Source organism: Alosa alosa, chromosome 1 (genome assembly GCF_017589495.1).
Source record: "Alosa alosa isolate M-15738 ecotype Scorff River chromosome 1, AALO_Geno_1.1, whole genome shotgun sequence".
NCBI lineage: Eukaryota > Metazoa > Chordata > Actinopteri > Clupeiformes > Clupeidae > Alosa > Alosa alosa.
Genome location: NC_063189.1, coordinates 21487269 through 21500089, shown reverse-complemented (window position 1 = coordinate 21500089; position 12821 = coordinate 21487269). Strand labels below are relative to the sequence as shown.

Here is a 12821-nt window from a genome sequence, read left to right as displayed (position 1 = left end):
TCCAAACAGGCACATACCTGGGGCACCGCAAAAGCAGCAGGAGGCCCTTTTCCTGGTGACTGTGGGGCTGCAATTATGTCATTGTTGAATGTCAATCACAACACAGAGCCTGTGTCTTTTACAGTTAGCGAGACAGTACGCTATTTGGGGTGAGTTTGAAATGGCAAAATGAAGTAAGACATGAAGTGGCGAGCTCAGCGCTGGCAGTGATAATGGGGCAGAGGCAGCCACAGAGGCGGGAGAATGCCGTCTGTTGAGCCTGGTGAATAGTTCCGCACAAGATGTGGCTTGTGTTGGCTGGCGGCCTGAAGGACAGGTAATCCACCAGTGTCAGTGATTGAGGAGGTACAAATCCCATGGCAACAGACGTGCAGGTGGCACTCTCGGGAGCTCGCATACCAGTTGTTTTTTTCCTTCTCCGCATGCCAACCTCTTGCCATTTAAACCTCCCAAGCCTGAGCCAGTGACTGCTGCCAAGTCTTGAAGGGAGCTATGTTGGTGCACAATAGTCAGTAGCCTTCTGAACCCCCTGACAGCAGAATATCTAGATCTTCTAATCCGATTCAATTTGCTCATCGGCAGAAACTAGCCGAATTACATGGAAAACAATCTGCACTGCTTTAGGTCTTTAGGTGAAATTATAAAAATCGCAAAACCTTTTTTTAAATAAAACCCTGTCATGTCTTCTTTAAGACTATTGTCATCTAAGTTTTTTTAGCTGTATCCAACCTTTGTCATAATAAGTTGAAAGGCTACAGTTATCAAAGCTTTATTTTTACTGGGAATCTCTCTAAATACAGGCTTTAATCCACTAAGAGGGTGCAAAGCACAAAGACTCCCAACAGAACATGTCAGTGCACCTGCATACAGTAAATCCCTGAAGCAACTTAAAATGAGCGACTGTAATGAGGGGCGCCTGTCCTGTAGCAAACTGTGTATACATATTTTCCCTCATGTCAGCTGTGATGTTATGTTTGGCTCTAGTGTCACAACTAACAGTCACTCTGCCTGCCAACAAAAGCAGATCTCCCTGAACAAGAGGACCGATCTCCCTGAACAAGAAGACAATTATTTTTCCCATTGAAGTTCAAGGGCTTTCTGTAAAAGGTATTGTTGATCACTTACATGGCAACATTGTGTATATCTTTTTTTTTTAATGAAATATAAGGCATGGTTGTGAACCTTTCATAATTTGCCCATTTACAGTGTGTGTGTGTGTGTGTGTGTGTGTGTGTGTGTGTGTGTGTGTGTGTGTGTGTGTGTGTTTGAAGAAGAAGAATGAGGAGTACGAGGGTATTATTGTCGCCAACAAGCAATATAACATATTGATTTTCCAGTTGTCACACATTACTAGCATTCTAAGAACCCGTACGATGATCTGCCAAGCTCCTCTCTGCTTAAGTCTGTGCTGGTGAAAGATTGGGCCCTGACTGACAGACATGAAAACAGTGGAATTTTGTGAAAGGCTGCAACATGTTTGTGCCTGTAAGGTCAGGAAGTGAAAAACTTGCAAACTATATTTTGTTGAGATTTGAGAACATGGATGCATTACTTGAAAAAATACAATATCTGTATTTACATGCAAAAGTTTGAACTAAACCATAGGGATTAACCCTATGAAAACAATCCACAAAATCATTGTAATTTATCACAATACATGTTTTCATTACATAAATAGTACATTTATTTTTGTGAGTAACCAGTGGTTTTACTTTCATACACATTTTATTCAAATGTCAGGTGTAAAAAAAAAAAACTTTTCCATGTGAAAAGAGACTTCACAGTACAACATAACACAAGCAAGATCAGTAGCAACCATCCACTGGTATAACTGTCGGGTAGCTTGTCAAAAGTCAGACAGTGAATAGACAAGTCCCTCTTAATGAACTAGAACAAAACACAGGGGGCAGCAGCACGGGAGCGTCTTTCACAAGAGAAGACTGAGAAATGCTTTCAGGTGCAGGCAGGGGGAAAGAGGATGAGTTGATGAGCCAAGCGCACCACAGAAGTGGGCAGGCTGGAACACCGGCAACCAGTTCCAGCGCAAAGCGCCAACCTCCTACAGTCAGACAGGCTGCAGTTCACTGGAACCATTATTGGGAGCAACCCAAAACGGCTCTGAACAGCACAGGAACCGCAAGCTAGGACTGAAACATTCATGCAACAACTGAATGGCTTGTGTGTGCGTGTGTGCGTGGGTGTGTGCACGCGTGCGTGCGTGCGTGCGTGTGCGTGTGTGTGTGTGTGAAAACAACCCCAAATCAGAAAAAGTTGGGATGTTATGTAAAATGCAAATAAAAACAGAATGTGATCATAGACAAATATCATAAAGCCATATTTAGCTGCAAAAGGACACAGACAACATATCAAATGTTGAAAATGAATTCTGTTACTAGTTCATGGAAAATATATGTTCATTTTGAATTTGATCCCAGCAACATTTAAAAAAAAAAAGGGACGGGATGTTTACCACTGTGCTGCTTCACCTCTTCATTTAACAACATTCTGTAAATGTTTAGGAACTGAAGACACTAGTTGCTTGAGTTTTGAGAATGTAATGTTGGATTTCAGTTGCTCAACAGTAATGGGTGTTCTTAATCATGTTTTTCATTCCACGATGCACATAATTTGACAGGTCTGGACTGCAGACAGGCAATTTAGCACCTGCATTCTTCCTCTATGGAGAAATACTGTTTAAATATGTGCAGAATTAATTTTGCCATTGTTTTCCTGAAATATTCAAGGTCTTCCCCGAAAAAGACATTGCCTGGATGGCAGTATATTGTATACATCATTCAGAATTGATTGTGCCTTGCCAGGTGTACAAGATGTCCATGCTAGGCACTAATGCACCTCCACACTGTCAGATGTTTTGAACTGAGCACTATAACAAGTTAGATAGTTGGATAGGCCGTCTCCTCTTTAGCCCAGAGGCGTCCATGATTTCCAAAAAGAATGGCAAATTTTGATTGATTTCACCATAGGACCTTTTCCCACTTTACCTCAGTCCATTTTAAACCAGCTCAGATCCAGATAAGATGGTGGTATTTATGTATCACCTCTAAATACAATTTCTTCTTGTGCATGGTAAAGTTTACACTAGCATTTGTGAATTGAGTATCAAACTGTGCTCATAGACAATGGTTATCAGAGGTTTACCTCAACCCACTCAATGATTTTCAATACATAAACAGGTCTGGTTTTAATGCAGTGCCATCTGAGGTCCAAAAGACCACGGCCATCCAATATTGTTTTTTTTTAGCTCTGTCCCTTGTTTGCAAAGATTTCTCTGAATTCTCTGAATATTTTAATGATATTATGTACTGTATATGATGAACTCCCCAAATACTTCACAATTTCATGTTAAGAAGCATTATAATTTTATTGTTGTAACAGGTTTACATAGAGTTATAAATACCTCTACATCTTTACTTCTAAGATACTCTTTTTCATACCCAATCATGTTGCTTTGTTTTCTTTATCATTACACAACTTTTCCAGCATTTTCTTTGCCCCGTCCCAACTTTTTTTGAAACATGTTGCTGGTATCAAGTTCAAAATGAACATATATTTACCATGAAATAGTAATTTATGTCATTTTCAACATGTTATATGTATTTATATATTTTACACAACTTTTTCTGATTTGGGGTTGTATGTTGTACCTTTCTTTCTCTCTCTCTCTGTGTCTCTCTGTCTATATATATATATATGTGTGTGTGTGTGTGTGTGTGTGTGTGTGTGTGTGTGAGAGAGAGAGAGAGAGAGAGAGAGAGAGATTGTGTTTGTCTATGTTGGTGTAAATGGAAAAATTTCTAAATTCTCTGCAACGTCTCCAAAGTGAAATTATGGACAATATGACTCTGACAAGACAATTACATTTATTCCCCATGAAATGAAAAATCACAGCTAGTGTCCTCTTTCCAATGACTGTGTGCTTTAGACACATTAACATTCATCTTACCGCTGTGTAGCATTTGACTCAGTTGGGTGACAGGCAGCTAACCCACGCGTTCTGCATGACCTGGAGCTGCTGGCAGGACTGCTCCCATGAGTGTGCTTCAGGTGAGTGTTGCATGGTTCAGCTCTGAGAGGGCAGTGAGGGGCCAGCAGTGCGCCAGCCGTCCGCTCCTCGGGGCAGTGTCAGCGGAGAGTGGCCACAGGTGGCTGGCCTGTGGAGGACCAGGGGAAACTAACGTTAGCCGAGGGCGGCTGCACGCTGCTTCAGTTATGTAAACTGCCAGGACCCAGGAACCAGTCAACCAGCACAGTGAGTTTGCATTCAACTCAGTCCCCCCTCACTAACAATGCAAACAACTCGTAACATGCAAGCTGACAGACACAATATTAGAATCAATACGCCCCGAATTCACAAATATGCATATGCAAACATACACACACACACACATACATGCAAATACACACACACACACACACACAGAGGTGAACATTGTTCAATATGATCTGGACTGGTATGAAAACATTAATATTCCAAAAACAAGGTCATTTTCTTCACGTATGTTTTGTAAAATCACCTCCTGCTCCCTCCCTTAAACTGGAGTAGAGGTGGCCAGTGTAATGTGGACTGCATGAGCTGGGTGCTTACCCAAGAAAAAACCCATCTTTTTCCAAACAGATTTTGTTTCTTTAAGGGGAGAATTTTTTTGTACTTTTGTAGTGTGTATTTCTGTTGAGAATCTCACCTGATATTCTTCACCTGATATTTTGGCTCATTGTCGTCTTTTTTGCAAATGTATTACTATGCGCAAAACTTCCCAACTTTTCAAGACTTTCACCCAAAGGTCCATGCTTTCTCAGATTCGGAAAATGGTATTTCATAATTCCATTTATTGTAGTACAGCCAGTGTAACAGTGAAGTGAACCCGCCTGAAAAAAGCATAAGTGTCTTATCGGTGTCTGTTTTGCTTTCCACCACAATGGCAGCTGAATATGGTGTTGTTTGGTGCTATTTCTGGTTACCCTGGATAATCTGGCGTCTGATCTGAAGTCTCCTGCCTCTCTGCCACATCAGGGCCATATCTGTTGGCCCCGACGGTCTTGTGCCTCGCCTGCTCCAGAGGGGTGCACGCACTACATCACAGGTGAGAGACAGCAGAGCTCCTCTGATCACTACCGGCTGGGAGCTGCCGAGTGCCAGAAACAGTCGCAGTTTATTCACACTTCAGCTACAAGATAAGATTGCAATGCTACATTCACATAACAAAAGCATTTATCACTCTCAAAGCACTCTCTATTACCTGCATTTTCCATTGCCCATGAAATAAATAGTGTGATAACAGAAGATTTTAAATCTGTCCTGTGTTGCTTTGTGACTGGGATGTTTGATTTCCACCCCGCCATCCTCAAGATGTCTGTGGAGTTAGTCACTTTTATTCTTCTCGCTCACTAAGCATGAAGAACAGTCTGCTGTAGGCGCAACCCAATGCAAATAAACTATTTAACGTCAAACTGTCACTGGCATTAAAGGCTATTATGAGAGCCATCAACCATGCACAAAAGCTCTAGACCCTGAATCACAAGACAAATATGTCTGCATTATCTTCTGTTTGTTTCCTGTGAAGCCACATGCTCCCTGTTTGAATGAAATGCATCTATAGATTCATACTTTATGCCTCGTCATTTCATGAATGTAATTAAGTGGAGAGTTAATAATCGTAAAGTGATCGCACAAGGATCAGGCACGTATTGTCAGGATGTCGGCCACTGCATTGATCCATCATTCGAGATTAGATATTTTACAATGCGGACATGACAAGGACTGAATATTACCTGCTTGTGCTTCAAGTTGTGCAAAGCAGATTAGCTTTCCTTTGTGTGAGGAGAGCAGTCCTCATGTAATGAGTGAAACAGAAAACTGAACCTAGATTAAACTAAAGGCAGAAGTATGCGGCCATATTATGATGAAAATAAAATGAAGCCAGCTTTTACCATGATAAGATACAGAACCAGAAAAGACGATATATCATATTCTTAGTATACAGTGTTTTTGCTATTTTGGAAAACAAATGGAGTAAATAGTACAGCAAGTGTTTTGGCCGAATGTTGTTCATGTTCATGTTCTTTGTCGGTCTTTCATTGCCAACTTTGGCCTGCCATTGCTTTTATCTCTATGAGCAGAAATACCTTTACTGTGTGTTGTCAGTTGTAATGATGAACTGATAAACAGCTGGCAAAAATGAAACAGTACAGCCACACTGCAAAAAATAAAATCTAACCAATCTTACATTAAAATAAAAACAAATCGGTAACATGACACACAGTAGCTACACACAATTCCTAATTTATTAAGCATTTGTAAAGTATTAGTAAATGGTTAGTTCATCATTAGTAAAGTATTGCTCATCCATTATTTCTCATCAATAAAGCATTTGTACATACATGAATGGTTTGCTCATAGTAAATAAGCCTAAATCTAAAATGTGTTAATATATTATTTTATTACAATTTTAAATGATGCAATGATAATTTGTTGATGAAGTAATATTTCCATTATTTAACAGTTGATACATACACTTGCACTAATGATTAGTTAGGGTGTGGATACATGTTTTATAAACCACTTTCTAATACTATAATTCAAGATTAAGTATAAGTATATATACTCTTTTGATCCTGTGAGGGAAATTTGGTCTCTGCATTTATCCCAATCCGTGAATTAGTGAAACACACTCAGCACACAGTGAACACACAGTGAGGTGAAGCACACACTAATCCCGGCACAGTGAGCTGCCTGCAACAACAGTGGCGCTCGGGGAGCAGTGAGGGGTTAGGTGCCTTGCTCAAGGGCACTTCAGCCGTGCCTACTGTTCGGGGTTCGAACCTCCGGTTACAAGTCCGAAGCGCTAACCAGTAGGCCACGGCTGCCCCAAAGTGGTTAGATTACAAGTAGTTAGTTAATGATATTTTGTGAGCTCATCTAGTGAGAAATTTCTATGCCTTAAAACACATTTACAAATGAGTTGTAAAGTTTATTCATTCATTTAGCAGACAATTTTATCGATAGCGACTTACACATGTCAATTAAATTAAAGGCCAATGTCATAACAGTGGAAGCCAGGAATAACCCCCACCTGTTCAGGCTATTGCATGCTAGCCTAGCTCCTTACTCACTACACATCAGTTAAAATGATCTAAAACCATGCAACATTTTCTGTATTCTTCTACTACACACTGTTAAGCATTTATTCAAAAAATATTATCATTTGTTTGTAAAGCATTATTCCTACATTAATTCTCATCTGTAAAGTAGGTGTACACACAGTTATAAATGCTTCGTTCATAGTAAATACGCCTATCTATATTATATAATTTAATTGATTGTTTTAGTAGCACTGGGCAGAGGTAGTGTAGTGGATAAGAAGCTGGGCTAGCATGCAGTAGCCTACAAAGTTGGGGGTTCAGGCCCTGGCCTTCTTAGCCCTTAATTTAAGTGACATGTGTGAGTCGCTTTGGATAAAAGTGTCTGCTAAATGCAAAAGTAACCTTTACAACTCATTTGTAAATGCGTTGCAAGGCATAAAGAGTCCTCACTTTAGATGAGCTCACAAAATATCATTAACTAACCACTTGTAACTCCTGAGTTAATCATAATCATTATAGTATTAGGAAGTGGTTTATAAAACATGTATCCACACCCTAACTAATCATTAGTGTATGTGTATGTAACAGCGGTTAAACAATGGAAATATTACTTCATCAACAAATTATTATTGCATAATTTATTAAGTATTAAAAAAATACTATGTGTTTGTGAGTGTGTGTGTGCGTGCGTGTCTGAGTGAATGTTGTCTTTCTGCACCTGCTATTCCCACACAAAGTTAAAATTTAATTTATGTTACATTTCAAGCACTTGCACCTTTTCCGATTAAGTTCTAAATCAGTGATATGATCATAAATGTGATCTCACAGGGATAAATGGGATAAATTATGGCTGTATTGATTTAAAAGCCTAATAATGTGGTGGGTCCACCAGACCCGGGAACATTGGCTGAGTAACAAAAATATGAACACTTAATAACAGAGTTAATAACACTTGGTTAGATTAGATATTTAGGTAAACAGTTTTATGCAGTGCAGGAGCATCAGAACGGACCCCAATCAGGAATCGGCTGAACTGGCTAATGAGATCCATGGGAGTCTTTGGGCATCCCCTATCAGTACCTCCCACCTCAAGTACAAAAATACAGTAGTCTGTCCTCACCCATACCACTGCTGTCCTAATGTAACTCTTCGTTTTGGTCTCTTAGCGATTGATTTATGGTTGATATGACATTTGCATGCCCCCTCAGTCTGCCGAGTACCATCCTCCAGCAAGGCTGTCTTGGGCTTTGCATGCACTATGATCACAAGCACCTGATTTACATACATTAGTGAAGGGCTATTGTATACTAAACAACAATGATGATGGCCTTCAATGCCACTTGCAGTAATCGCGTAGTAACTTAGATCCTTTAGTATAGTAGGGGCAAGAGAATGGCAATGGACTTTGCATGCCTGGTGCAGGAATGGTGTGATCTAAATGAAAGTCGCATTGGGGTGCTCAGTGGTATGTGTGCTTGGGCACCACCACTCATCACAAGGACTCCACCCGGAAAGCACACAAGGGCAGATGGCCATTTTGAAAATGCCCCAAATAGCTTAGCACGCTGAAGATTTGCAGGCAGAAGACAGGTGACTGTGTCAAATGGAATCTCATGGGAAACCCAGGGCAGACTCCACCTCTATGGAAAGACTCATTGTGTCAGCTCCGCTTCGAAGGCCAGCAAAGCCCAGAACTCAGCCTACAGGTTGAGCCTGTCAACAGGCCCTTGGCAGCCCAAAGCCCTGAGGCGCTCCACTCTCCTCCTCCTCCACTGCGCTCCGCACCGCTCTGCTCCCCTCCCTCTGTCAGGGCTCCACGCAGCCCAAAGCCCTGTGCATTAGTCTCCTCCGCACAGGCAGGCAGCCAGCCAGGCAGGAGGTCTGGCCCAGTGTTTGCTGAAAGGCTTGCTGGGGCCTCTCCTGAGGTTAACCACAACATGTCGACCTTTCAGCCCAGCTCTGACCACGGCTGATCCTCATGCATTTTCACTTTTCATAACACTAAGATAGAAAAATACTGACAACATTATATGTGTATCACCTCTTCGCTCTTAAATAAAAAATAAAGCATATTTCACTAATATCTTAGACAGACAGATAAGAACAAACCTAGTGAGCTGTCAAAGAATTAAAATCGTTGACTCAACTCAACTAAAAAAAAAACTTGAGATAACTCAAAACAAAAACTGAAAACTGAAAGAAAGAGGATAGATAGACAGATAGATAGATAGACAGATAGATAGATAGATAGATAGATAGATAGATAGATAGATAGACAGACCGACCTTAGGGATATTTTTCATAATAGCCAGCCTTAAAGCAGCTGTGTGATGTTCAGAAAAGAAAAATGGTGTGACTTTGCATACTGTAAAAACACAGGGTCGGTATCATTTGGCCAACATTTACATCTCTTAACACAGATGGGCCTTTCAAACACAGTGGCAAAACAAACTAGGGCGTGCAGACTAAACAATATGGAGCTTACATTACCACTAAAGAGGTCTGTAAGTGCTCAAAGACAACCTATTTAGACCAAAACAATAAACCTGATTGTGTTTCTAACATTCTCAAAATAAACTATGGGTTACATGCCACTTGAACAAAGAAAACACCAAAAAGTAAACGTAACAGTCCTTTTAAATAATAGGCTGCAGGAGATTGGCAGAATTAAGGAAACAATTGTAAACTACTTATCAGTGTGTAAATTGTTGTTGTTTTGTAAGTAACAATTGTTGTTAAGAAACTGTTATTCTAAATTAAGTAATTGATCAAATCCATTGGCAAAGAAATTGACTGGCAAAAACAAATTAAATAATCATAAACTGAGTGAACATAAATATACTTTTCAGTGAATTTGAACAATAAATGACCTATACATATATAATGTGAACATATTGCATTGAAACAAGAATTCCTTATTGATTCCACTTAGTAGAATTCATTCAGCTCTGGCAATGCTACTCTGTAATAAAATGCTGAAATGTGGTCCAACTTTACAAGTTTCCAACTTTACAAATTAATTTCACTATAAAAAATATTTGTATGCCAACTCATGCACAACAAGATCTATAAAACAATGTTGAACAACAGCGTTCTCATCGTGCCTTCCAAACTCCAATGATATTTCATTATGTTGGGTTTTAAGAACCTTGAGATCTATTCTATTCTACCTTTTAGTAGATACATAGGTGTGTGCAAAACCTTAAAGACGCAGTAGGTTTGCTCTGTGGAGACTTACTGTTGCTGGTCTAAACTCCTTCCTAATAAAATGAATAATGTCTACTAAAGACATATTGACAATGGAATAACCAAACAACCGACAATGGGAAATAATCATTGTGCAACAAGGATTCCTCTTGTTCTAGTGTGTTATAGATTCATAGTTCAATCATTTTCAAAATCAAAAAAATAGTACCAATTTCTAACTGTGATCTGGAAATTAAGTAATAATTAAAATGTATATGAGAAAAACACACCTATGACTACAATGCGTGTTAGTTACAGTAATAATGAATGGTACAATTGCCAAAAATACAAGCATAATAAAACTAAGAGTATTTTGTGTCTCTTTCTACTTTTTAGAGGCATGTCCACCACTATGCAAACCTGTGACATGACGTGACAGGAGGGGTGTGGCTCCCACACAGGTAGTCTCTGCTCCTCAGGTAACATTCTACCACTTGTTCTGGCTCATTCTGTCCTAGCACAGGGCTGCTGCTCCTCTGTCTCAAAACACGTTGGCATGAGACCTACACAGCTTTTCATACTCAAGACCACACACGGTCCTGGACAGATGGGACATCTCTGACTTTACATGGCTGGACTGTTGTTACACTAGTTGTATATCTGGAATACTCTACCTTTGTGAAGGAGCCGCCGCTGAATCAGAAGACTCTACAGTGAGCAGTATGACAGCATCAGTAAGTCATCCCTCTATGCATGTCTTCCCATTCTGAAAGCCTGGACTGTCCTTGGGCAACTAGTAGCCCCTCTTAGCTTGAGACGATATTAAATGACTGAGGCTGGCCTGAGAGTCATCTAAGAAGGCCCAGCCTGCATCCAGAGTTCATCTGGCTGATTGAGTGAGCAGCCGCCATACCATGCCAGTGGTGAAGGTGGAGAAAGACTCCCCGTCCGAGACTACCCTGCCCGTCCCCAACCTCCAGACGGCAGAGACGGCCAAGGGCCGTCGGAGGAAGCGGCCACTGCAGCGGGGGAAGCCCCCGTACAGCTACATCGCCCTTATCTCCATGGCAATCGCCAACTCCGCCGACCGCCGCCTCACCCTGGGCGGCATCTACAAGTTCATCACCGAGCGCTTCCCATTCTACAGGGACAACTCCAAGAAATGGCAGAACTCCATCCGTCACAACCTGACGCTCAACGACTGCTTCATCAAGATCCCGCGCGAGCCCGGCCGACCCGGCAAGGGCAACTACTGGGCCCTGGACCCCAACGCCGAGGACATGTTTGAAAACGGCAGCTTCCTGCGGCGCAGGAAACGCTTCAAGCGCTGCGACTTCACCACCTACTCCTCCTACGCGCACGAGCCGCCCGTCTTTGCGCCTGTGCAGATCCGCTCGGCCTACGCCAACAGCGTCTACTCCAACATGGGCGTCAGCCCGGCGTACGGTCAGCAGCTGCCCCACACCTACTACCGCTCCTCGTCCCCCAGCTTCGGCTCGGGCCAGTCCCGCGTGTTCAGCATCAACACCCTCATCGGCCCCCACGGCGGCCTGGCCCAGGGGGGCCCTGACATGGTGGCCCAGCAGCCCTGCCGCAGCTTCAACCCCGAGGGGGCGTCCTGCAGCCTGGCCGGTCCCGGTTTCCAGGGGCAACCCTGCAGCAGCGGTGGTGCCTCGGGCCTGTCCCGCTGTTCCTCCTCCTCCAGCCACATGGCCTTCACATACTCGGGGCCGCCCACGCACGGCCACGGGCCAACACAGGGGCTGTACCCCCAGAGCGGCGGCCAGAGCTACGGGCCATCAGGCAGGCTGGCGATGGCAGGGTCGTCGCCCATGGCAGCCGACCCAGTCGGGGATCCGTATGGCAGGGCATCTCCGGGTCAGCTGAGCTCTTTTGCGCAGTACAACAACGGCGGGACAGGAGCCTACCTACGGCCGCCCACATACTCTGGTAACATGGACAGATTTGTGTCTGCTATTTAACAATACACACCAGCAACACACGCGTGACCTCTGAAACTGCATTAATTACGGGACATTTGAGGCATGTCTTTCTGAATGTTCATCCAAGACAGCGAATATTTAAGGATACGGTTGTTTGCATTTGTATGTTTTATTTCATTGTTTGTATTGAAAATGTGACCGTATGCATTTTTAATTTCATTTTCCTTGAATTTAAAACTTACAGTGAGGTGATTGACAGCAGCAAAATAAAGTTATCTAAACTAGACATGGACATACGATAATTCTGGAGTGACTGTCTAATTTCTACAGAACCAGGGATTTAGATTTAGTGGTGATCTGATTAAATTAGGAATCCTAAACTCAGTAAATAGCCTATTGAGCATGTATTTGTGATCAACTGTTTTCATGAAATGTTTGCATTATGTATAGTTTTTGCTGTTGAATTGCATGAGTAAATTATTTGTCTGCATAAAATATGTTTTGAAGACAAGTTCTCATTTGTCCTTTAAATGTATTGGCAGGTACACCACCATCATAATAAAATTAATTAAGGTTGAATCCACTGATGTG

General features: G+C 41.9%; 1 protein-coding gene across 2 annotated transcripts; it reads left to right on the top strand.

Moving 5' to 3' along the window:
- The first annotated feature begins 4949 nt into the window (after nt 1-4949).
- On the top strand, nt 4950-12694 carry foxe1 (forkhead box E1). Of its 2 annotated transcripts, none has more exons than XM_048256604.1 (2): nt 4950-5102; nt 10806-12694. In XM_048256604.1, exon 2 carries the CDS (start codon nt 11202-11204, stop codon nt 12267-12269), a length of 1068 nt encoding a protein of 355 aa, XP_048112561.1. In that variant the 5' UTR covers nt 4950-5102; nt 10806-11201; the 3' UTR covers nt 12270-12694. The 2 variants fall into 2 exon arrangements, with proteins under 2 accessions (XP_048112561.1, XP_048112569.1); XM_048256612.1 differs by having other exon boundaries at nt 10684-12694.
- The last annotated feature ends 127 nt before the right edge of the window (nt 12695-12821 follow it).